Below are 27,273 nucleotides of genomic sequence, written 5' to 3'. Positions count from 1 at the left end.
CTAAACTACTGAAAGAGCTGCTTCCTGTGCTTGGCCCTCCTATGTTGAACATAATAAACGGCTCTCTATCCACCGGATGTGTACCAAACTCACTAAAAGTGGCAGTAATAAAGCCTCTCTTGAAAAAGCCAAACCTTGACCCAGAAAATATAAAAAGATATCAGTTTGTCTCTGTGAATGGTTTGTCCTCTGACAAATCAACTGTAAATTTTGGTGTTCCTCAAGGTTCCGTTTTAGGACCACTATTGTTTTCACTATATATTTTACCTCTTGGGGATGTCATTCGAAAATATAATGTTAACTTTCACTGCTATGCGGATGACACACAGCTGTACATTTCAATTAAACATGGTGAAGCCCCAAAATTGCCCTTGCTAGAAGAATGTGTTTCAGACATAAGGAAGTGGATGGCTGCAAACTTTCTACTTTTAAACTCGGACAAAACAGAGATGCTTGTTCTAGGTCCCAAGAAACAAAGAGATCTTCTGTTGAATCTGACAATTAATCTTAATGGTTGTACAGTCGTCTCAAATAAAACTGTGAAGGACCTCGGCGTTACTCTGGACCCTGATCTCTCTTTTGAAGAACATATCAAGGACAGCTTTTTTCCATCTACGTAACATTGCAAAAATCAGAAACTTTCTGTCCAAAAATGATGCAGAAAAATTAATCCATGCTTTTGTCACTTCCAGGTTAGACTACTGCAATGCTCTACTTTCCGGCTACCCGGATAAAGCACTAAATAAACTTCAGTTAGTGCTAAATACGGCTGCTAGAATCCTGACTAGAACCAAAAAATTTGATCATATTACTCCAGTGCTAGCCTCTCTACACTGGCTTCCTGTCAAAGCAAGGGCTGATTTCAAGGTTTTACTGCTAACCTACAAAGCATTACATGGGCTTGCTCCTACCTATCTCTCTGATTTGGTCCTGCCGTACATACCTACACGTACGCTACGGTCACAAGACGCAGGCCTCCTAATTGTCCCTAGAATTTTTAAGCAAACAGCTGGAGGCAGGGCTTTCTCCTATAGAGCTCCATTTTTATGGAACGGTCTGCCTACCCATGTCAGAGACGCAAACTCGGTCTCAACCTTTAAGTCTCTACTGAAGACTCATCTCTTCAGTGGGTCATATGATTGAGTGTAGTCTGGCCCAGGAGTGGGAGGGTGAACGGAAAGGCTCTGGAGCAACGAACCGCCCTTGCTGTCTCTGCCTGGCCGGTTCCCCTCTTTCCACTGGGATTCTCTGCCTCTAACCCTATTACAGGGGCTGAGTCACTGGCTTTACTGGGGCTCTCTCATGCCGTCCCTGGAGGGGGTGCGTCACCTGAGTGGGTTGAGTCACTGATGTGGTCATCCTGTCTGGGTTGGCGCCCCCCCCCCCATGGCGGAGGTCTTTGTGGGCTATACTCAGCCTTGTCTCAGGATGGTAAGTTGGTGGTTGAAGATATCCCGCTAGTGTTGTGGGGGCTGTGCTTTGGCAAAGTGGGTGGGGTTATATCCTTCCTGTTTGGCCCTGTCCGGGGGTGTCCTCGGATGGGGCCACAGTGTCTCCTGACCCCTCCTGTCTCAGCCTCCAGTATTTATGCTGCAGTAGTTTATGTGTCGGGGGGCTAGGGTCAGTTTGTTATATCTGGAGTACTTCTCCTGTCCTATTCGGTGTCCTGTGTGAATCTAAGTGTGCGTTCTCTAATTCTCTCCTTCTCTCTTTCTCTCTCTCGGAGGACCTGAGCCCTAGGACCATGCCCCAGGACTACCTGACATGATGACTCCTTGCTGTCCCCAGTCCACCTGGCTGTGCTGCTGCTCCAGTTTCAACTGACCTGAGCCATAGGACCATGCCCCAGGAATACCTGACATGATGACTCCTTGCTGTCCCCAGTCCACCTGACTGTGCTGCTGCTCCAGTTTCAACTATTCTGCCTTATTATTATTCGACCATGCTGGTCATTTATGAACATTTGAACATCTTGACCATGTTTTGTTATAATCTCCACCCGGCACAGCCAGAAGAGGACTGGCCACCCCACATAGCCTGGTTCCTCTCTAGGTTTCTTCCTAGGTTTTGGCCTTTCTAGGGAGTTTTTCCTAGCCGCCGTGCTTCTACATCTGCATTGCTTGCTGTTTGGGGTTTTAGGCTGGGTTTCTGTACAGCACTTTGAGATATCAGCCGATGTACGAAGGGCTATATAAAATAAATTTGATTGATTGAAATTTGATTGATTCATGAATTTGCCATAACCTGGTAGCACCAGCCTGGCTGAATGAAATTCCAGGTGTACTTTAGCTCGTCGGCTAAATCTTTAAACAGGGATAGGCGACACTTCACCGCTGCAGGGACAGGAGGTAAAAATACTTTCCCCAAAACCTGGAGGAACTGCGGGGGAGAAGGCAGCCAATCCACCCCCAGGTGATCTGCTGCCCTAATAGTTCACCCTCTCATGGCGAATCCAAAGCCCGGGCTTTAGACTGTTCCAGAATGATGTCGTCCATTTTACACTCTGAAAACCCTCCAGAGCCAACCAAGGATAGTATATCATTCCTGGAATCTGGACTCTGAACACTGCCAGAGAAACCGGAGTGAGCCTCACTCGACTGGGATGACACCCCTATCAACTCTGACCACCGCTGCTGCTCTTTCCTGGCCTTAGACATCCCAATTCCCGAGATTGCTTCGCCGGAAGACCCTTCGCCAGCAGCCCCAATCTTTCTCACAAAGTCAGCCCAACATCCACTGGAAGTTGAGCCCAGTGGGCGACATTGGTCACATCAATTGGTCTGAGCCAAAGCCACCACAGGTAAACAGGACAGCACTAGGGCATGGTCGGAGTTTCAAACTTGGCTGGTTAGCCTTTTTGAACTTAACCACTGGCCATCTTACTCAAGCAAAGAAGCACTGGCTCCACAAGCAGAGCAGAAAGTAATGGATTTTTAGCAAACACAAAAAACGAAACCAAGACCCAAAACTGTCAACAACTAGGTGGACGAGTACTCTCTTCCCAATAAAAGACACCTATGCCGGAGCCAAATCTCATAGTCTTCGTCTGCATGAATAGTTTGAAAATTGCGTGATTCGTTCTTTCTTCAGGGAAGCTGAAGAGCAAAGAATTGAGGAAATGGATGCTAGCCCTGGTATTATAGCTAGGAAGGCAGGGCTTCCGAGGGCGAGCTCGGCATCCATTGGCCCATTGGGCGTGATTTCTGTTTTCTTCAGGTGAATATGATTGTTCGTTGACTCCTCCATAGTATGTTGTATCGAGTGACTGACTGAAAGGGAAAATCAGTTAATAGCCCAGGGGTTTATTTGCTTCAATCACTAAACACAATGGCGCTTATTAGAGACAGGCTTCTATTTCAGCCAGGCGTCTATTTCCTTTCTGGAAACAGCTTTTGCTAAATAAAATGTTGAACAAACTCCCACACTGTTTATTGTGACCAGTACGACCCGTATAAACATTATAGTAACAAATCCATCACAGAGACTATAGACTGCCTATCATACGTATACCCCTTATTTTGTGTTTCAGCACCATTCTCTTAGTTATTGCACCTCCTTGCACCTTGTATCCCCTGTAGTTGCAACACAATCACACCAGATAGACTTTAGTATTCAACGTTTGTCCAGGTTCCCATGACATTGGGAGTTGCCTTTAAAACCATCCACTAGGAGCAATTTAATCGTCAAGTTGTTTATGCTTAACCGTCAACCTTAACCCTTACCCACTTTCAATTCACCATAGATCAAATCAAATCAAAATCAAATCAAATCAAATGTTATTTGTCACATACACATGGTTAGCAGATGTTAATGCGAGTGTAGCGAAATGCTTGTGCTTCTAGTTCCGACAATGCAGTAATAACAAGTAATCTAACTAACAATTCCAAAACTACTGTCTTGTACACAGTGTAAGGGGATAAAGAATATGTACATAAGGATATATGAATGAGTGATGGTACAGAGCAGCATAGGCAAGATACAGTAGATGGTATCGAGTACAGTATGTACAAATGAGATGAGTATGTAAACAAAGTGGCATAGTTTAAAGTGGCTAGTGATACATGTATTACATAAGGATACAGTCGATGATATAGAGTACAGTATATACGTATGCATATGAGATGAATAATGTAGGGTAAGTAACATTATATAAGGTAGCATTGTTTAAAGTGGCTAGTGATATATTTACATCATTTCCCATCAATTCTCATTATTAAAGTGGCTGGAGTTGAGTCAGTGTCAGTGTGTTGGCAGCAGCCACTCAGTGTTAGTGGTGGCTGTTTAACAGTCTGATGGCCTTGAGATAGAAGCTGTTTTTCAGTCTCTCGGTCCCAGCTTTGATGCACCTGTACTGACCTCGCCTTCTGGATGATAGCGGGGTGAACAGGCAGTGGCTCGGGTGGTTGATGTCCTTGATGATCTTTATGGCCTTCCTGTGACATCGGGTGGTGTAGGTGTCCTGGAGGGCAGGTAGTTTGCCCCCGGTGATGCGTTGTGCAGACCTCACTACCCTCTGGAGAGCCTTACGGTTGAGGGCGGTGCAGTTGCCATACCAGGCGGTGATACAGCCCGCCAGGATGCTCTCGATTGTGCATCTGTAGAAGTTTGTGAGTGCTTTTGGTGACAAGCCGAATTTCTTCAGCCTCCTGAGGTTGAAGAGGCGCTGCTGCGCCTTCTTCACGATGCTGTCTGTGTGAGTGGACCAATTCAGTTTGTCTGTGATGTGTATGCCCAGGAACTTAAAACTTGCTACCCTCTCCACTACTGTTCCATCGATGTGGATAGGGGGGTGTTCCCTCTGCTGTTTCCTGAAGTCCACAATCATCTCCTTAGTTTTGTCGACGTTGAGTGTGAGGTTATTTTCCTGACACCACACTCCGAGGGCCCTCACCTCCTCCCTGTAGGCCGTCTCGTCATTGTTGGTAATCAAGCCTACCACTGTTGTGTCGTCCGCAAACTTGATGATTGAGTTGGAGGCGTGCGTGGCCACGCAGTCGTGGGTGAACAGGGAGTACAGGAGAGGGCTCAGAACGCACCCTTGTGGGGCCCCAGTGTTGAGGATCAGCGGGGAGGAGATGTTGTTGCCTACCCTCACCACCTGGGGGCGGCCCGTCAGGAAGTCCAGTACCCAGTTGCACAGGGCGGGGTCGAGACCCAGGGTCTCGAGCTTGATGACGAGCTTGGAGGGTACTATGGTGTTGAATGCCGAGCTGTAGTCGATGAACAGCATTCTCACATAGGTATTCCTCTTGTCCAGATGGGTTAGGGCAGTGTGCAGTGTGGTTGAGATTGGACAAACATTGAATACTGAAGTAAGACCACTAGTTAAGCCGAGCATTGCAATGTCTGCTTCCAATTCACACCCTCAAACACGTAGATCCCCTGAACGCAGCTCACTTTCCAGCCCACACTCTCAAACACCTAGATCCCCTCAACGCAGCTCACTCTCCAGATCCCAATCACCTGAATTCTAATCACCTGTTCACACACCTGTATGTCATTATCACACACCACTTAGTTCAGTTCTTTGCACCCCATTACTGTGAGGTATTGTTTGTTTTGTGACACACGTCTTCAGAGCGCTGGTTTCCCCGTAATTTAATCCTCCCGTGTATGATAGTTTTTGCCTGCCTCACTAACGATGCCTATTCCCTGCCTGTACTTTAGCTACTCGGATTTCCTGTTGTCTACCTATTGCCTGATCTCCCGGACTACTTAACTAGCCTTTTCCTTGCCTGTACTGTTTCCCTTTTAGACCTTTTGGACCCCCTGTGTATGGCCTTCTGCCTGCCCCTGTGGTCCTATGCAATAAACACCTGGTGCGCCCAAAAGAAGGAAGGTCCTGAATTCTAATTGGGTGAGACTTGGCCTCCTCTATTTCCGCCAACGCACATCAGATGAAGATTCAAGCCAAATACTCAGTGACAGCTTAAATGCCCAATAGCAGAGTTTAAAGTTGGGTAGAGAAATCCCTCCATACTAATTTTAGGACGTTTACCATTCCAAATTACATTTCTCACCGAGATATCTATTTATGTCCTTAAAGAATAATGAGGAAGCATTGAAAACAAGAAACTCATACGGGGGAGGACATTCATTTTAATAACGATAACGCATAAAGAGTAACATGAAGTGGGGACCATCTACTTAGATCTTTTTTATTTACGTTGCACTAAAATTCTCATTAATCATGAGTTGCAAATTGGATCGAATTTGAATGCCCAGGTATGTAAATCCCTTATTTTTTAAAGCGATAGGTAAGAAGGTAATCTGACTTGTTCGACTGTGGGATTTAGAGGCATTAAGATAGACCTGGACCAGTTACATTTATATCCAGATAAAGAGCCTAAATCTTTAAAGATGTCATGTCCGTATGGTATAGAATTAGAGACATCGGACAAATACAGTAAGATGGCATCAGCATACTGGGAGATATGGTATACTGTTTCTTTGATCTTAATAGGCAAGATATTAATATTTTGCCTAATGGACTAGCACTTTAATGAAAGGGCAAATAGGCCATGATTCAGAGGACAATCCTGTCTTGTGGGTCTTTGTAGGGCAAACTCTGTGGCAGCGAAATGACCAGTTCGGACATTGTACTTGTTTTCCCCCTACTGAACCGTACATACAGTATGTATATGTATTGTATCTTGAAACTGTAATTGTTTAGCACATGCAAAAATAAAAGCAAATAAATAATTGTTCACAATTATGTAATTAGCTCCAATGTAGTTTCCTCCATATTAAAGGAATAGTTTGAGATTTTAGCAATGAAGCCCTTTCTCTACTTCCCCAGAGTTGAAAGAAGAGGAACAGCTAACCTGCTAACTGTTCCTGTAGACTTCCAGTCATTGTGCTAATGCTAGTTAGTATTGGCTCCTGAAACTACCTATAACTTCCTTCATACTGAACACAAAGACATAAAAATGCTATCCACAATGTTATTCTGTTGCAGCAAAATATTTTGATCACAAAACCCCTGCAGTACCTCCTCGGACCCCAGTTTAATTAGACCTACAGTTGCATAGTGCAGGACTACAAGATGCAAAACCGCATATAGCAAGCTAAGCCCTGTCAGTTTAACCATGTGACCTGATTAGAAAAAATTGTGAAACATTTAAAAAAGGTATCAATTTTTTGATAAAACTATACTAAATATAATCACCTCACCAAATAACGGATTAAAACACAATTTCGCAAAGAAGGTCTACAGTAGCCTCAACAGCACTCTGTAGGGTAGCACCAATGTGTAGCCGGAGGACAGCTAGCTTCCGTCCTCCTCTGGATACATTGACTTCAATACAAAACCTAGGAGGCTCATAGTTCTCACCACGTTCCATAGACTTACACAGTAATTGTTGACAACTTCTGGAGGACGTCCTCCAGCCTATCAGAGCTCTTGCAGCATGAACTGACATGTTTTCCACCCAATCAAAGGATCAAAGAATTACTCTAGTACTGAAAGCATAAGCTACAGCTAGCGAGCACTGCAGTGTACAACATATGGTGAGTAGTTGACTCAAAGAGAGAGAAAGACAATAGTTGAACAGTTTTGAACAAATTAATTCCTTCCAAAATTAAGGAGATGCAAGAGAGAAATAGAGAGAGAGATTTCGTCATTCTTTTTCACTTTCAGTTTCAGTTACTTAGCTAGCAAATGCAGCTAGCTAGTTTAGCCTACTGAAACATCCTGCTTAAACAGAGGGATGCTATGTTAGCTAGCTGGCTATGACTTTCCAACACTACACTGGAACTCTTCCAAGTCAAGGTAAGCTTTTGGTATTACTAAATGTATTGCCACCGTGGCCCGCCGGTATAACTGCTTACTGACTGTACAGTAACGTTACTGCATGATTGTAGCGGGTTTACTAGCGCATTAGTTCTATTAGCTATGCTGACTATGACGTTACTTTAGCTAATATGCTGACAATGATGTGTGCTGTGTGCAGAGGTTTGGCTTGGAACGTTTTTTTTCTTGTTCACATACAGCTGATGTGTTGTGTGTTTAATTCCACAAGCAAATGGAAGAGGTGAGAGGAGGAGAGTTGCGAGAAAGAATACAACTTGGCGGCTATGAAAGTAAACTGTGTTTACGCGTGATCAGGGGTATTCATTCCGCCGATTCTGTTGAAAAACACTTCTTAAACGGAAACAAAAGGTGGATAAACATACCTGAATTTGTCCAAAATAAACTCTTGTTTGCAACTGTTGGACTAATGATTACACCCTATATCAGCTAGACGCAGGGAAGAGTGTGCAATGTGATATTGAATGTCACTGTCTATCTACCTACATTGTAAACTTTCATTCATACGTTGTAGCAACCTCATAATGGGTATAGGTCAAATTTAAGTATCATGTAGTAGCCTTAACCTATCGCAGTTGCATTTCAGGATATGGTTGTTCACTTTTACACACCGCATAACCCCCTAATGTTATGCTCTAAGCTGTTGAGATGCATGTAAATCATGTTTACCCTCTGACAAAACAAATCACATCATCGTGTCATCAAACTAACATTTTTATCAAAACGCACTTCACCAAACATCTTCAAATAACGACACAAAAATGTACATCAAATGATTGGCTGGTCAAGTAACGGCAGGAGCGTTGGGCCAGTAACAGCAAGTTCCGTGGTTTGAATACCCGAGCTGACAAGGTGAAAACATCTGTCAATGTGCCATTGAGCAATGCACTTAACCCTAACTTTCTCCAGGGGCACTATACTGCTATGCTGTATATGATGATAACACTTTTTTTTTTACACAGTAAGACATCAAGTATGGTTGATATCAAGTAAAATAAGAAAATAAAAACATACAAACAAGCAATCCCAACAATCCTCAAATGAACTAGCCACAACAGGAAGGCACTGCGTAATAATAATTTGGTGGGTGCTTATATTTGTTCTATTTCACACATGTACAAGTGTGTATTAATACACGTGTGAATTGGAAATGTGGTTTTTGCATCCACCCTCGGAGAGTGGGATCATAGCTAGGGTCTGCCATTATCAACAGCAAACCTGGTGCAATAAGGGTTAAGTGCCTTGCTCAAGAGCACATCAACAGATTTTTCCCCTTGTCAGCTCGGGATTCGACTAGAGACCTTTTGGTTACAGTCCCAACGCTCTAACCTAGATTACCTAACACCCCTACCACATGAAAGTATACTCATAAAAACGCTATTACCCCTGCCAACTGCTGGAAGTCCATTATGTTTACCAGGGTTGTGTTCATTAGGTACCAAACAGAAAAATGCAGATTGTAGCAGGGAGGGACTAGCTAGACTTGGGCATAAGAAATGCTAATTGTTGGTCCTTGATTATTCTTTGAGTTCAAACAAAGAGCGCTGAATACTAAATTAAAACTGAATACACATTGGTTGAGAATTTTCAGTTGGTTCACATGGAAAACAAACAACAACCACCTGATAGCTCCTGAAATCATCTGGTATGACGATGCCCATACAAAAAGTATGGTAATATATACAATCTATTTATAGAATTTCCCAAACAAGGAACAAAAGAGAGAAAAGAGAAAGGCAGAAGGAGGTGGAAAGTGTTCAGCAGACCCTGATATCCTCCCTGGGGCACGTTCAGCAGACCACAACATTTAGGAACTTTCCGATAGAAATGTACAACATAGAACAAACATGCCTTTCCGAACTCGTTGACTGAGGAATCATGTTGGCTATTCATGGCATTTCTATTTGCAACTTTCAACAACGTTTGGCAACTGAACGTGGCCCTGGGTAGTAGTCTTGGTTGATTGACAGCAGAGTTAACCAGTTAGAGGCTCTGAGAACGGTTCAATCCACCAATGTGATGGACTAACAGCCAATCCCCTGGCACCTTTGGACTGATACTCCTCTGGGACTCCCAGTGTTCTATCTCATGAGGCGTTGCAGAATCGGGCACAGAGCAGAGCAGTGTGGTGTTGGAGGTGTCACCCTGGAGACGAGTCACCCTCTCTGTCACGTACACAGAGGTTGTTTCCTCAGTGTCCTCATAATGCAGCCTAATGCTGTTTCTTCTGTGTCTCTGTGATATCCGCTGTGTCTCTGTAATGCTCTATTTGGTCTTGATTCCCTCGAAACCACAGAACTTCCAGCGTTTCTCCAGGCTGGCACCCACCCCTGTCAGCTCCTGTCTGAAGGTACAGGGCAGCCGACCCAGTAGAGCCCCCACCTGTCCGGTGTTTATCTGAAACACACACACACACACTATAAATACAGATTTGATACATACACTGACACACATCCACAGATACAATCACAATACAAACGTAACACACAGATTTGATACACACTCCTACAAACTCAAAGAGCCCCACATCTCAGATGAACTGATCTGAGTGACAAACGCCAACACCAACACAATACTCATCACAAGATGATTGCATACAAGGCCCTCCCCGTCCACCTTTTAGCAAATCTGACAATGACCTCATCTTGTTGCTCTCCTCATATAGGCAGTAACTAAAACAGGAAACGCCTGTGCTATCTATTTCTGGTCTGACCAATCGAATTCCATGCTTCAAGATTGCTTCGATCACATGGACTGGGATATGTTTTGGGTTGCCTCAGATAATAACATTGACGTACAGTATACGCTGACTCGGTGAGCGAGTTTATAAGGAAGTGTATAGGAGATGTTGTACACACTGTGACTATTAACACCTTCCCTAACCAGAAACCATGGATTGATGGCATAATTCACGCATAACTGAAAACACATACCATCACATTTAATCATGGCAAGGCGACTGGAAATATGGCCGAATATAAACAGTGTAGTTATTCCCTCAGTAAGGCAATCAATCAAGCAAAGTGTCAGTATATAGACAAAATTCAAAGGCTCAAACACGAGACGTATGTGGCAGGGTCTACAGACAATCTCAGATTCCAAAAAGAAAACCAGCCCGTCGTGGACATCGAGGTCTTGGCTGCCAGAGAAATTAAACAACTTCTTTGCACGCTTTGAGGACAATACAGTGCCACTGACGCAGCCTGCTACCAAAGACTCTAGTCTCTCCTTCTCCGTGGCCGACGTGAGTAAACATTTAAACGTGTTAACCCTCGCAAGGCTGCCAGCCCAGACGGCATCTCTAGTCTTGTCCTCAGAGCATGCACAGACCAGCTGGCTGGTGTGTTTACGGACATATTAAATCAATCCCTATCCCAGTCTGCTGTCCCCACATACTTCAAGATGGGCACCATTGTTCCTGTTCCCAAGAAAGCTAAGGTAACTGAACTAAATGACTATCGCCCTGTAGCACTCACTTCTGTCATCATGAAGTGCTTTGAGAGACTAGTCAAGGACTATATCACCTCCACCCTACCTGACACTCTAGACCCACTTCAATTTGCTTACCGCCCCAATAGGTCCACAGACGATGCAATCGCCATCACACTGCACATTGCCCTATCCCATCTGGACAAGAGGAATACCTACAGTGCCTTGCGAAAGTATTCGGCCCCCTTGAACTTTGCAACCTTTTGCCACATTTCAGGCTTCAAACATGAAGATATAAAACTGTATTTTTTTGTGAAGAATCAACAACAAGTGGGACACAATCATGAAGTGGAACGACATTTATTGGATATTTCAAACTTGTTTAACAAATCAAAAACTGAAAAATTGGGCGTGCAAAATTATTCAGCCCCCTTAAGTTAATACTTTGTAGCGCCACCTTTTGCTGCGATTACAGCTGTAAGTCGCTTGGGGTATGTCTCTATCAGTTTTGCACATCGAGAGACTGAAATGTTTTCCCATTCCTCCTTGCAAAACAGCTCGAGCTCAGTGAGGTTGGATGGAGAGCATTTGTGAACAGCAGTTTTCAGTTTTTTCCACAGATTCTCGATTGGATTCAGGTTTGGACTTTGACTTGGCCATTCTAACACCTGGATATGTTTATTTTTGAACCATTCCATTGTAGATTTTGCTTTATGTTTTGGATCATTGTCTTGTTGGAAGACAAATCTCCGTCCCAGTCTCAGGTCTTTTGCAGACTCCATGAGGTTTTCTTCCAGAATGGTCCTGTATTTGGCTCCATCCATCTTCCCATCAATTTTAACCATCTTCCCTGTCCCTGCTGAAGAAAAGCAGGCCCAAACCATGATGCTGCCACCACCATGTTTGACAGTGGGGATGGTGTGTTCAGGGTCATGAGCTGTGTTGCTTTACGCCAAACATAACATTTTGCATTGTTGCCAAAAAGTTCAATTTTGGTTTCATCTGACCAGAGCACCTTCTTCCACATGTTTGGTGTGTCTCCCAGGTGGCTTGTGGCAAACTTTAAACGACACTTTTTATGGATATCTTTAAGAAATGGCTTTCTTCTTGCCACTCTTCCATAAAGGCCAGATTTGTGCAATATACGACTGATTGTTGTCCTATGGACAGAGTCTCCCACCTCAGCTGTAGATCTCTGCAGTTCATCCAGAGTGATCATGGGCCTCTTGGCTGCATCTCTGATCAGTCTTCTCCTTGTATGAGCTGAAAGTTTAGAGGGACGGCCAGGTCTTGGTAGATTTGCAGTGGTCTGATACTCCTTCCATTTCAATATTATCGCTTGCACAGTGCTCATTGGGATGTTTAAAGCTTGAGAAATCTTTTTGTATCCAAATCCGGCTTTAAACTTCTTCACAACAGTATCTCGGACCTGCCTGGTGTGTTCCTTGTTCTTCATGATGCTCTCTGCGCTTTTGACGGACCTCTGAGACTATCACAGTGCAGGTGCATTTATACGGAGACTTGATTACACACAGGTGGATTGTATTTATCATCATTAGTCATTTAGATCAACATTGGATCATTCAGAGATCCTCACTGAACTTCTGGAGAGAGTTTGCTGCACTGAAAGTAAAGGGGCTGAATAATTTTGCACGCCCAATTTTTCAGTTTTTGATTTGTTAAAAAAGTTTGAAATATCCAATAAATGTCGTTCCACTTCATGATTGTGTCCCACTTGTTGTTGATTCTTCACAAAAAAATACAGTTTTATATATTTTTGTTTGAAGCCTGAAATGTGGCAAAAGGTCGCAAAGTTCAAGGGGGCCGAATACTTTCGCAAGGCACTGTATGTAAGAATGCTGTTCATTGACTACAGCTCAGCATTCAACACCATAGTACCCTCCAAACTCATCATTAAGCTTGAGACCCTGGGTCTTGACCCCGCCCTGTGCAACTGGTTCCTGGACTTCCTGACGGGCCGCCCCAAGGTGGTGAAGGTAGGAAACAACATCTTGACTCTGCTGATCCTCAACACTGGGGTCCCACAAGGGTGCGTTCTCAGCCCCCTTCTGTACTCCCTGTTCACCCACGACTGCGTGGCAATGCACACCTCCAACTTAATCATGAAGTTTGCAGACTACACAACAGTGTTAGGCTTGATTACCAACAACAACGAGACAGCCTACAGGGAGGAGGTGAGGGCCCTCGGAATGTGGTGTCAGGAAAATAACCTCTCACTCAATGTCAGCAAAACAAAAGAGATGATTGTGGACTTCAGGAAACAGCAAAGGGAGCACCCCCCTATCCACATTGACGGGACAGCAGTGGAGAATATCACAGACAAACTGAAATGGTCCACGCACACAGACAGTGTGGTGAAGAAGGTCCCACTACAACTCTTCAACCTCAGGAGGCTGAAAGAATTTGGCTTGTCACCAAAAACCCTCACTAGCTTTTACAGGTGCACAATTGAGAGCATCCTGTCGGGCTGTATCACCGACTGGTATGGGAACTGCACCACCCACAACTGCAAGGCTCTCCAGAGGGTAGTGAGGTCTGCACAATGCATCACATGGGGCAAACTACCTGCCCTCCAGGACACCTACAACACCCGATGTCACAGGAATGCAAAAAAGATCATCAGGGACAATAACCACCCGAGCCACTGCATGTTCACCATGCTTCTGTCCAGAAGGCGAGGTCAGTACAGGTGCATCAAAGCTGGGACAGAGAGATTGAATATTAGCTTCTATCTCAAGGTAATCAGATTGTTAAACAACCACCACTAGCACAGAGCGGCAGCTGCCTACCTACAGCTGGCCACTTCAATAAATGGAACACTAGTCACTTTAATAATGCCACTTTAAGAATGTTTACATATCTCGCATTACTCATCTCATATGTATATTATGTATACTATATCCTTCACTATCTATTGCATCTTAGCTGCTCTGTCACTGCTCATCCAAATATTTTATACTTATATATTCTTATCACATTCCTTTACTAGATTGTGTGTATAAGATTTTGTTGTGGAATTTGATAAATATTAGGTTTTGTTGTGGAATTGTTAGATATTACCTGTTAGATACTGTTGCACTGTTGGATCTAGAAACATTTCAAAAGCATTTCGCTACACTCACAATAACATCTGGTAACCATGTGTATGTGACCAATAACATTTGATTTGATTTGACAAACCCACACCTACAGTTGAAGTCAGAAGTTTACATACACTTAGGTTGGAATCATTAAAACTCGTTTTCAACCACTCCACAAATTTCTTGTTAAAAAACAATAGTTTTGGCAAGTTGGTTAGGACATCTACTTTGTGCATAATTTTTCCAAAAATTGTTTACAGACAGATTATTTCACTTATAATTCCCGGTATCACATGACATCAGAAGTTACATTAGACTAAGTTGACTTTGCCTTTAATCAGCTTGGAAAATTCCAGAAAATGATGTCATGGCTTTAGAAGCTTCTGGTAGGCTAATTGATCTCATTTGAGTCAATTGGAGGTGTATCTGTGGATGTATTTCAAGGCCTACCTTCAAACTTTGCTTGACATCATGGGAAAATCAAGAGAAATCAGTCAAGACCTCAGAAAAAAATGTAGACCTCCACAAGTCTGGTTCATCCATGGGAGCAATTTCCAAATGCCTGAAGGTACCACGTTCATCTGTACAAACAATAGTACGCAAGTATAAACACCATGGGACCACGCAGCCATCATACCGCTCAGGAAGGAGATGCATTCTGTCTCCTAAAGATGAACGTACTTTGGTGCGAAAAGTGCAAATCAATCCCAGAACAACAGCAAAGGACCTTGTGAAGATGCTGGAGGAAAGTTTCTATATCCACAGTAAAACGAGTCCTATATCGTCATAACATGAAAGGCTGCTCAGCAAGGAAGAAGCCACTGCTCCAAAACCGCCATAAAAAAAGCCAGACTACGGTTTGCAACTGCACATGGGTACAAAGATCGTACTTTTGGAGAAATGTCCTCTGGTCTGATGAAACAAAAATAGAACTGTTTGGCCATAATGACCATCATTATGTTTGGAGGGGAAAGGGGGAGGATTGCAAGCCGAAGAACACCATTCCAACCGTAAAGCACGGGGGTGGCAGCATCATGTTGTGGGGGCGCTTTACTGCAGGAGGGACTGGTGCACTTCACAAAATAGATGGCATCATGAGTTAGAAAAATCATGCAGATATATTGAAGCAACATCTCAAGACATCAGTCAGGAGGTTAAAGCTTGCTCGCAAATGGGTCTTCCAAATGGACAATGACCCCAAGCATACTTCCAAAGTTGTGGCAAAATGGCATAAGGACAACAAAGTCAAGGTATTGGAGTGGCCATCACAAATTCCTGACCTCAATCCCATTGAAAATGTGTGGGCAGAACTGAAAAAGTGTGTGCGAGCAAGGAGGCCCACAAACCTGACTCAGTTACACCAGCTCTGTCAGGAGGAATGGGCCAAAATTCACCCAACTTCTTGTTTTGGAAGGCCACCCATTAATGTTTGACCCAAGTTAAACAATTTAAAGGCAATGCTACCAAATACTAATTGAGTGTGTGTAAACTTCTTACCCACTGGGAATGTGATGAAAGAAGCAAAAACTGAAATAAATCATTCTCTCTACTATTATTCTGACATTTCACATTCTTAAAATAAAGTGGTTATCCTAACTGACCTAAGACAGGGAATTTTTACTAGGATTAAATGTCAGGAATTGTGAAAAACTGAGTTTAAACGTATTTGGCTAAGGTGTATGTAAACTTCCGACTTCAACTGTACATATGCAATAGCATCAAACTAGGATATAGCGTCACTTTTAAAAGGTGAGATTACACAAATCAATGACAGCAGGAAGCACTGTATCATTGTATACGGAGAAAAAACATTTGTAAGTACCAGATGGGTAAAACCCTGTCGGTATGTATTAAACACTATATCATGAAGATGTCAATGGTGTGTCATCTTTAACAATGTAGTAGTGAATCATGAACACAGTAGATAAGTAGAGAGTAATGTAGTTAGTGGAGAATCCAGTGATGACTGTTGACAAAGCTCTGTGGACTTGTTGTGTGGTGTTACAGAGAAGCAGCGTGGGAACAAACACACCTTCAGACCTTAATGGAAAACCCAAATGGAGAAAGAAGGAATGAGTCAGTGTGTTGATAAGTGCAGAGAGGTTGTAAAAATTGTCTATTCTCGGTTGCAACACAGAGTACCGAGTTCTAAAAAGCAATGTCAGCACAATAACTGTTCATCGGGAGATTCATGAAATGGGTTTCCATGGCCGAGCAGCCGCATACAAGCCTGAGATCACAATGTGCAATGTGAAGTGACAACTGGAGTGGTGTGACTCTCGCCGCCATTGGACTCTGGAGCCATGGAAACACATTCTCTGGAGTGATGAATCACACTTCACCATCTGACAGTCCGACGGACTAATCTAGATTTGGGGGAAGCCAGGAGAACGCTACCTGCCGAATGCATAGGCCAACTGTAAAGTTGTTGGAGGAGATTTAATGATCTGGGGCTGTTTTTCATAGTTCGGGCTAGGCCCCTTAGTCCAGCGAAGGGAAATCTTAACGCTACAGCATACAATGATAATTCTGTTTTTCCAAATTTGTGGCAGTTTGGGGAAGGTCTTGGGGAAGGTAGTGCTCTTCTGTTTGGGGAAGGTCCGTTCCTGTTTCAGCATGCCAATGCCCCCGTGCACAAAGCAAGTTCCATACAGAAATGGTTTGTCGAGATTGGTGTGGAAGAACTTTACTGGCCTGCACAGAGCCCTGAACTCAACCCCATCGAACACCTTTGGGATGAATTGGAACGATGACTGCGAGCTAGGCCTAATCAACCAACGTCAGTGTCTGACCTCACAAATGCTCTCGTGGCTGAATCAAATCAAGTTACCGCAGCAATGTTCCAACATCTAGTGGAAAGCCTTCCCAGAACAGCGGAGGCTGTTATAACAGTAAAATGAGGACCAACTCCATATTAATGCCCATGATATTGGAATGAGATGTTCGACGAGCAGGTATCCACATGCTTTTGGTAAAGTAGTGTATAAGAGTGCCTCCACATGGAGGTGGCAGTAAGAGGAGTCATGCCTGAGGGCTTCATCATAGAGGTGACAGTAAGAATAGTAATGTCTGAGGGCCTCCACATTCCAGTCCTATATCGACATAACCAGAAAGGCCGCTCAGCAAGGAAGAAGCCACTGCTCCAAATCCGCCATAACAAAGCCAGACTACGGTTTGCAACTGCACATGGGGACAAAGATCGTACTTTTAGAGAAATGTCCTCTGGTCTGATGAAACAAAAATAGAACTGTTTGGCCATAATGACCATCATTATGTTTGGAGGAAAAAGGGGGTGGATTGCAAGCCGAAGAACACCATCCCAACCGTGAAGCACGGGGGTGGCAGCATCATGTTGTGTGAGTGCTTTGCTGCAGGAGGGACTGGTGCACTTCACAAAATAGATGGCATCATGAGGAAAAAGATATGTGGATATATTGAAGCAACATCTCAAGACATCAGTCAGGAAGTTAAAGCTTGCTCGCAAATGGGACTTCCAAATGGACAATGACCCCAAGCATACTTCCAGTTGTGGCAAAATGGCTTAAGGACAACAACGTCAAGGTATTGGAGTGGCCATCACAATGCCCTGACCTTAATCCTGTAGAACATTTGTGGGCAGAACTGAAAAAGCCTGCATGAGCAAGGAGGCCTACAAACCTAACTCAGTTACACCAGCTATGTCAGGAAGAACGGGCCAACTTATTCACCCAACTTACTGTGGGAAGTTTGTGGAAGACTACCCAAATTGTTTGACCCAAGTTAAACAATTTAAAGGCAATGCTTCCAAATACTAATTGAGTGTATGTAAACTTCTGACCCACTGGGAATGTGATGAAAGAAATAAAAGCTGAAATAAATAATTATCTGCTATTATTCTGACATTTCACATTCTTAAAATAAAGTGGTGATCCTAACAGCTAAGATGAGGTTTAAATGTCAGGAATTGTGAAAACTGAGTTAAATGTATTTGTAAACTTCTAACTGTACATCCTATATTCATGTATAAGCACTGGGAGATACAGAGAGATATCCTTTCCTTGTGTCTACAGTAAATCCAATCAAAGTCTGATGGCCTTGAGATAGAAGCTGTTTTTCAGTCTCTCGGTATTCCTCTTGTCCATATGGGTTAGGGCAGTGTGCAGTGTGGTTGAGATTGCATCGTCTGTGGACCTATTTGGGCGGTAAGCAAATTGGAGTGGGTCTAGGGTGTCAGGTGGAGGTGATATGGTCCTTGACTAGTCTCTCAAAGCACTTCATGATGACGGAAGTAGTCGTTTAGCTCAGTTACCTTAGCTTTCTTGGGAACAGGAACAATGGTGGCCCTCTTGAAGCATGTGGGAACAACAGACTGGGATAGGGATTGATTGAATATGTCCGTAAACACACCAGCCAGATAGTCTGCGCATGCTCTGAGGGCGCGGCTGGGGATGCCGTCTGGGCCTGCAGCCTTGCGAGGGTTAACACGTTTAAATGTTTTCCTCACGTCGGCTGCAGTGAAGGAGAGTCCGCATGTTTTTATTGCAGGCCGTGTCAGTGGCACTGTATTGTCCTCAAAGCGGGCCAAAAAGTTATTTAGTCTGCCTGGGAGCAGGACATCCTGGTCCGTGACGGGGCTGATTTTCTTTTTGTAATCCGTGATTGACTGTAGACCCTTCCACATACCTCTTGTGTCTGAGCCATTGAATTGAGATTCTACTTTGTCTCTATACTGACGCTTAGCTTGTTTGATTGCCTTGCGGAGGGAATAGCTACACTGTTTGTATTCGGTCATGTTTCCGGTCACCTTGCCCTGATTAAAAGCAGTGGTTCGCGCTTTCAGTTTCACGCGAATGCGAATCCACGGTTTCTGGTTTGGGAATGTTTTAATCGTTGCTATGGGAACGACATCTTCAACGCACGTTCTAATGAACTCGCTCACCGAATCAGCGTATTCGTCAATGTTGTTGTTTGATGCAATATGAAACATATCCCAGTCCACGTGATGGAAGCAGTCTTGGAGTGTGGAATCAGTTTGGTCGTTGAACAGACCTCAGCGCGGGAGCTTCTTGTTTTAGTTTCTGTCTGTAGGCAGGGATCAACAAAATGGAGTCGTGGTCAGCTTTTCCGAAAGGAGAGTGGGGCAGGGCCTGATATGCGTTGCGGAAGTTAGAATAGCAATGATCCAAGGTTTTTCCAGCCCTGGTTGCGCAATCGATATGCTGATACAATTTAGGGAGTCTTGTTTTCAGATTAGCCTTGTTAAAATCCCAGCTACAATGAATGCAGCCACAGGATATATGGATTCCAGTACTGGAGCTATGGGAGATAATAGGAAATAGCATACACTGTATCTGGAGGGAGTGAGAGGAGAGGAAAGTTAATGGCTTAGCATCAACCCCAACTCAAACCTGAAGCGGAGCCTGCATCAAGGGCCTGAAATTAGATGAGACTGCACAAGAAGACTTTGGCTGCACCATGGGACTCTGCCCGCACTAGGGGATTCAAGGCTGACTGAGCCAGGAGGCTCAATCTGCGCAGTGGGGCTCTGGCATACATCAGGCCCATATGTCAACCCAGTGGGGATGCTTAATCCGTGACATGGTGTGTGTGTTGGAGCGAGGAGACAGGACTGCTCGCTGTATGTGTGTGTGTGTGTGTGTGTGTGTGTGTGTGTGTGTGTGTGTGTGTGTGTGCGTGCGTGCGTGCGGAGCAAGGTGCCAGGATGCCTCTATTGCTCAGCTGGTTGTGTGTGATGTGTGTGATAATGTATTGTAAGGGTGTTTTCATACCTAGCCCTCATAAAAATAACCAATCTCAGGCCTCTTTAAAGTGGACTCTGGGGTAAAACAAGCAAAATAACTCAGTTCTCTTTGTGTTTACACTGCCCTAGCCTTTGAATGAGGACCCAACTCTACCCTCATGACCAAAAACACACATTGCTCTAAATGTCATAACCCTCTGAAGTCTTCAGTGGTCTTACAGTGGGGCAAAAAAGTATTTAGTCAGCCACCAATTGTGCAAGTTCTCCCACTTAAAAAGATGAGAGAGGCCTGTAATTTTCATCATAGGTACACTTCAACTATGACAGACAAAATGAGGAAAAAAAATCCAGAAAATCACATTGTAGGATTATTAATGAATTTATTTGCAAATTATGGTGGAAAATAGGTATTTGGTCAATAACAAACGTTTATCTCAATACTTTGTTATAACCTTTGTTGGCAATGACAGAGGTCAAATGTTTTCTGTAAGTCTTCACAAGGTTTTCACACACTGTTGCTGGTATTTTGGCCCATTCCTCCAAGCAGATCTCCTCTAGAGCGGTGATGTTTTGGGGCTGTTGCTGGGCAACACAGACTTTCAACTCCCTCCAAAGATTTTCTATGGGGTTGAGATCTGGGGACTGGCTAGGCCACTCCAGGACCTTGAAATGCTTCTTACAAAGCCACTCCTTCGTTGCCCGGGCGGTGTGTTTGGGATCATTGTCATGCTGAAAGACCCAGCCACGTTTCATCTTCAATGCCCTTGCTGATGGTAGGCTTTGTTACTTTGGTCCCAGCTCTCTGCAGGTCATTCACTAGGTCCCCCCGTGTGGTTCTGGGATTTTTGCTCACCGTTCTTGTGATCATTTTGACCTCACGGGGTGAGATCTTGCATGGAGCCCCAGATCGAGGGAGATTATCAGTGGTCTTGTATGTCTTCCATTTCCTAATAATTGCTCCCACAGTTGATTTCTTCAAACCAAGCTGCTTACCTATTGCAGATTCAGTCTTCCCAGCCTGGTGCAGGTCTACAATTTTGTTTCTGGTGTCCTTTGACAGCTCTTTGGTCTTGGCCATAGTGGAGTTTGGAGTGTGACTGTTTGAGGTTGTGGACAGGTGTCTTTTATAGCGCTTTAAGATGCTTCAGTTTGATCCTCCTGATGTAATGGAGGTGATGGAGGTAATTGGTCATTTAAAGATATCAGCAGCAGGTCATGATGAGATTGGTGCCTCTTTGGTGAAATCAGTGTCTTCCTCGATTACTGAGCCTCTAACGTATATCTTCACCAAATCTATGCAAACTGGTATTGTTCCTGAAGATTTGAAAATTACCAAAGTTATACCCCTCTATAAATCTGGGATCTTTAACAAATTATCGTCCAATATCTGCACCACCATGTTTTTCTAAAATTGTCACGACTCCCATCGAAGCTGGCTCCTCTTCCTGTTCGGGCGGCGCTCGGCGGTCGTCGTCGCCGGTCTACTAGCCGCCACCGATCCCCTTTTCCTTTTCTGTTTGTTTGGTCTTATTGGTTGCACCTGTCTCTTATTTCGTTTCTTGATTCATGTCTATTTAAGCCTGTTAGGCCGCCTATTTTTGTGTGGGATTGTTTTTCTGTTAGTCAGGTTGTGCGTGCTGTATTAATGTCCGTTTGTGCCCTGTGTTGGGTTGGACTATTTTCTGTCGATTTTTCGCCCGTTGTTTTGGGCGTTGGTTTTGGGAATCCTAATAAAGTCGGTTTCCCCAGTATCCTCTGCTCTCTGCATTTGACTCTGCACCCACCACTCCAGGCGTTTGTGACAAAAATCCTAGAAAAATGGTGGATAAGAGAATGTTGAAACATTTAAATCAACACTGTATTCTATATGAGCACCAATAAGGTCTTCGTAAAACCTACTCCACAGATATGTCTCATCTGCAACTTGTGGATAAAAGCTTTACAGCCCTTAACAACAATGAATACGCTCTTGGAATCTTTTTAGATTTATCCAAAGCGTTTGACACGGTTGATCATGAAATATTACTCTCTAAATTGTATTATTAAGGTTTCCATGATTATATATATTATTTATTATATAATTATGTTTATGATAGAGAACAATGTGTTTATGCAAACGGCTGTGCATTTACCAGGGTCAAGTCATCCTGCAGTGTGCCACAGGGTTCTATAATTGGACCTTTGTTATTCCTAATTTATACCAATGACCTTGCTGCTGTGTCTTCTACCGTACTTCCCCTTCTCTTTGCTGATGACACCAATTTGATTTTATCGCACAATAATGTTGGTTCACTAATTAATGAAGCCAACTCAGGTATGGCCACATCTGGAATGGTGTCAGATAAACAAATTATCTTTAAATGTTAAAATCTAACTTTATTGTATTCACTAGTAAGAATAAGAAATATTGTAAAAAAAAAAAAGAGCCAGAATCCAAATTGGTGGTAATGAAATGGAACAAGTCACATCCACTAGATTCCCCCGAGTTCTAGTTGATGAAAAGTAATCCTGGAAAGATCATATTCAATTTGTCATAAATATTAGTGGTTTGGTTCATCAGGCTTGCTTCCTAACTCTTCACTATAGCTTAATTTATCCATATCTCATTAAGTATAATATTGTCTGGGACAGTACATAGGACTCCAACCAACACAAATGACTCATCATACAGCAAGACTTAGCCACCACTTGTCATTACCTGGCTCCATCTACACCTTTGTTTAAAGAAACTCAATTTCTTGTCTATTTACGACATTAATGTACACCATTTATGCACTTTCATCTACAAATACTCATACTTAGACAGTTTATCTAAACCCTTCAATGGATTCTTCCAGGTTAATTCTGAAATCCATCTATTTAACATAAGACACTGCAATAACCTTCACCCTCCCTATTGCCGCACCTCACATAGTCAATTCTCTTTCAGATACAAAGGTACCATACTCTGGAATTCTTATCTTCACATTACCACAACCTCATCATCCCTAAATAACTTCAAGCGACCACTAGGGGTCAGCCTGACTACCCAATAATCCCCTCCATGTAGCCTAACTTTCTCACACACACACACACACGCACGCACGCACGCACACACACACACACACACACACACACACACACACACACACACACACAGAGTTTTTATTGTATACTGAGTATGTTTTTATTTATTTTTTTATTTTTTATTTCACCTTTATATAACCAGGTAGGCAAGTTGAGAACAAGTTCTCATTTACAATTGCGACCTGGCCAAGATAAAGCAAAGCAGTTCGACACATACCACGACACAGAGTTACACATGGAGTAAAACAAACATACAGTCAATAATACAGTATAAACAAGTCTATATACGATGTGAGCAAATGAGGTGAGATAAGGGAGGTAAAGGCAAAAAGGCCATGGTTGCAAAGTAAATAAAATATAGTAAATATATATAATATAAGTAAAACACTGGAATGGTAGATTTGCAATGGGAGAATGTGCAAAGTAGAAATAAAAATAATGGGGTGCAAAGAAGCAAAATAAATAAATAAATAAAATACAGTAGGGAAAGAAGTAGTTGTTTGGGCTAAATTATAGGTGGGCTATGTACAGGTGCAGTAATCTGTGAGCTGCTCTGACAGTTGGTGCTTAAAGCTAGTGAGGGAGATAAGTGTTTCCAGTTTCAGAGATTTTTGTAGTTCGTTCCAGTCATTGGCAGCAGAGAACTGGAAGGAGAGGCGGCCAAAGAAAGAATTGGTTTTGGGGGTGACTAGAGAGATATACCTGCTGGAGCGTATAATTGTCACGTATAATTATAATTCATATTTATTGTTTAACTGATAGAACAAACTTTTTTGTGTAATTATGAGTAAAACCTAAAACCAAAAAAACTAATTTTGCGAGTTTACTTCAGCTATTTTGTGGTCCGAGTCCTCTTTGTATTCACATTGCTATGTTTAGAAAGGAATCAATATCTTTTCCCAACATTCTCTCAATGCACTCTGGATTTTTACAAAGTGCAGGACAAGCCATACCATCAGAATATGTTATCTAACAGCTAGATATACACTACCGCTCAAAATGTTGGCATCACTTCAAAATGTCCTTGTTTTTTAAAGAAAAGCTATTTTTTTTGCCAATTAACATAACATCAAATTGATGAGAAATACAGTGTAGACATTGTTAATGTTGTAAATCATTATTGTAGCTGAAAACGGTTGATCACTGGCAGCTTCATGTGTGTGAGTGTGAGTGTGAGTGTGAGTGTGAGTGTGTGTGTGTGTGTGTGTGTGTGTGTGTGTGTGTGTGTGTGTGTGTGTGTGTGTGTGTGTGTGTGTGTGTGTGTGTGTGTGTGTGTGTGTGTGTGTGCCAGCAGTACCTTGGTGTCCAGCTGCTGTAGGTAAGAGAAGATGTATTCGATGCTGGCTCCAAACGGGTGGACATGGAGGAACGTAGAGATGATCCCTGAGGAAGAACAAACAGAGACATCAATACAGCTGTCAATCAAACTGGAATACCATATTAACATGTAGTTTAATTCCCAAAAACCACAACCCTACAATCATATGTACAAACACCTCAATTCAGTCTGAGTGTTGATTTACCCATCTGTCCAAAATGAAAGCCAGCGAGAATATGCCATCCAATAGACATAAGAGTATCAAACTGTATTCTATTAACCTATAGCTAACATACAACTGACCTACAGCTAACCTATCGCGTCATCTTCTATGCTCGGATAGGGCACGTATGCTCGGATACGCTTACCCGTGACATACAGTGCATTCGGAATGTATTCAGACCCCTTCACTTTCTCTACATTTTGTTACGTTACAGCCTTATACTAAAATGGATTAAATCAAACATTTTCCTCATCAATCTACACACAATACCCCATAATGACAAAGTGAATACAGGTTTTTAGAAATGTTAGCAAATATACAAAAAAAAACAGAAATACCAAAAATATTCAGAGCCTTTGCTATGAGACTCGAAAATTGAGCTCAGGTGCATCCTGTTTCCATTGATCATCCTTGAGATGTTTCTACAAGTTGATTGGAGTCCACCTGTGGTAAATTCAATTGATTGGACATTATTTGAAAAGGCACACATCTGCTATATAATATCCCACAGTTGACAGTGCATGTCAGAGCAAAAACCAAGCCATGAGGTGGAAGGAATTGTCTGTAGAGCTCCGAGACAGGATCGTGTCAAGGCAAAGATCTGGGGAAGGGTACCAAAAACTTTCTGCAGCATTGGCCTCCATCATAGTTAAATGGAAGTTTGGAAGCACCAAGACTCTTCTTAAAGCTGGCTGCTCGGCCAAACTGAGCAATCGGGGGAGAAGGGCCTTGGTCAGGGAAGTGACCAAGAACCCGATGGTCACTCTGACAGAGCTCCAGCATTCCTCTGTGGAGATGGGAGAACCTTCCAGGAGGACAACCATCTCTGCAACCATCTCTGCAGCACTCCACTAGGCCTTTATGGTAGAGTGGCCAGTTGGAAGACACTCCTCAGTAAAAGGCACATGGCAGCCCGCTTAGAGTTTTGCCAAAAGGCAGCTAAAGGACTCTCAGACCATGGGAAACCAGATTGTCTGGTCCAATGAAACCAAGATTGAACTCTTTGGCCTGAATGCCAAGCATCTGGAGGAAACCTGGCACCATCCCTACAGTGACGCTTCACAAATCCTCAACTGGCCGCTTCATTAAATAGTACGTGCAAAACACCAGTCTCAACATCAGCATTGAACAGAAGTGTATATAAATGTACAATTTTTGTTTATTTTTAAAAATATATATTAGCAAACAGCATCATTCCTGTGGGGACTTGCTTCCATTCAGCCAGAAGAGCATTACTGAGGTCAGGCACTGATGTTGGGCGATTAGGTCTGGCTCGCAGTCAGTATTCTAATTCATCCCAAAAGTGTTCGATGGGGTTGAGGTCAAGGCTGCATTTCTGTATGGACTTAGCTTTGTGCATGTGGGCATTGTCATTGTCAAGCTGGGCCTTCCCCAAACTGTTGCCACAAAGTTGGAAACACTGAATGGTCTAGAATGTCATTGTACGTATGCTTTAGCATTAAGATTTCCCTTCACTGGCCTAGCCCGAACCATGAAAAACAGTCCCAGACCATTATTACTCCTACACCAAACTTTACGGTTGGCACTATGCATTGGGGCAAGTAGTGTCCTGGCATCCGCCAAACCCAGATTCGTCCATCAGACTGTCAGATGGTGAAGTGTGATTCATCACTCCAGAGAACGCGTTTCACTGTTCCAGAGTCCAATGGCGGCGTGCTTTACATCACTCCAGCCGACGCTTGGCATTACGCATGGTAATCTTAGGCATGTGTGCTGCTACTCAGCCATGGAAACCCATTTCATGGAGCTCCCGACCAACAGTTGTTGTGCTGACGTTGCTTCCAGAGGCAGTTTGGAACTCGGTAGTGAGTGTTGCAACCGAGGACAGACGATGTTTACGTGCTTCAGCACTCGGCGGTCCCGTTCTGTTAGCTTGTGTGGCCTAACACTTCGCGGCTGAGTCATTGTTGCTCTTAGCCGTTTCCATTTCACAATAACAGCATTACTGTTACATACACTCGACCGGGGCAGCTCTAGCAGGGCGTAAATTTGATGAACTGATTTGTTGGAAAGGTGGCATCCTATGACGGTGCCACGTTGAAAGTCACTGAGCTTTTATACACCTGTCAGTAATGAGTGTGGCTGAAATGCCGGTTCCACTAATTTGAAGGGGTGTCCACATATGTTTGCATATATAGTGTAGAAGAACTGTCCACATTTAGCCTACTTTTTGTCAGCCAACAAGATGAGTAGGCCTAATGAACAGCAAAATCACTAGCCTATGTCAATCTGCTATCGCCCATAGTACAAAAGTTGACCTATTCTATTGATCAACATATAACAAGAAATAAATACTCCAAAACATACTCTACAACAGTTGTGGGATGAGATAGATCCCAAATTAATACAACCACTTGCATCAAAAAAATTTTTTATAGCAATGAGGCTGATGCAACAGATCAGAACATTTAGCTATTTCATCACATTATGAGCATGGGAATGCGCACATACAGTATCAGTAGGCTATAAGCGCGAATGTTCTAAAATGTTATCAATTAGCAGGAAAACACTGTTCTCAAAAGTGACCACAAATGTGATTATGCACGTAATGCTTTATTATAAAGG

General features: G+C 43.2%; 1 protein-coding gene across 2 annotated transcripts in view; it reads right to left on the bottom strand.

Moving 5' to 3' along the window:
- Positions 1 to 7,705: 7,705 nt before the first annotated feature.
- Positions 7,706 to 27,273, bottom strand: part of LOC110487749 (ecto-NOX disulfide-thiol exchanger 2-like) — a 354,612-nt gene continuing 335,044 nt past the window's right edge. Inside the window, exons 15-16 of one of the 2 annotated variants that reach the window (XM_036943160.1) lie at positions 24,444 to 24,529; positions 7,706 to 10,207 (exon numbers count right to left, since the gene is read on the bottom strand). In XM_036943160.1, coding sequence (XP_036799055.1) covers positions 10,076 to 10,207; positions 24,444 to 24,529 — 218 coding nt within the window. In that variant the 3' untranslated portion in view covers positions 7,706 to 10,075. The remainder of the gene's footprint in view (positions 10,208 to 24,443; positions 24,530 to 27,273) is intronic. The other variant, XM_036943159.1, reaches the window with a different exon arrangement.

This window comes from Oncorhynchus mykiss, chromosome 14 (genome assembly GCF_013265735.2).
Source record: "Oncorhynchus mykiss isolate Arlee chromosome 14, USDA_OmykA_1.1, whole genome shotgun sequence".
Classification (NCBI taxonomy): domain Eukaryota; kingdom Metazoa; phylum Chordata; class Actinopteri; order Salmoniformes; family Salmonidae; genus Oncorhynchus; species Oncorhynchus mykiss.
This window is presented reverse-complemented; position numbering and strand designations above follow the sequence as displayed.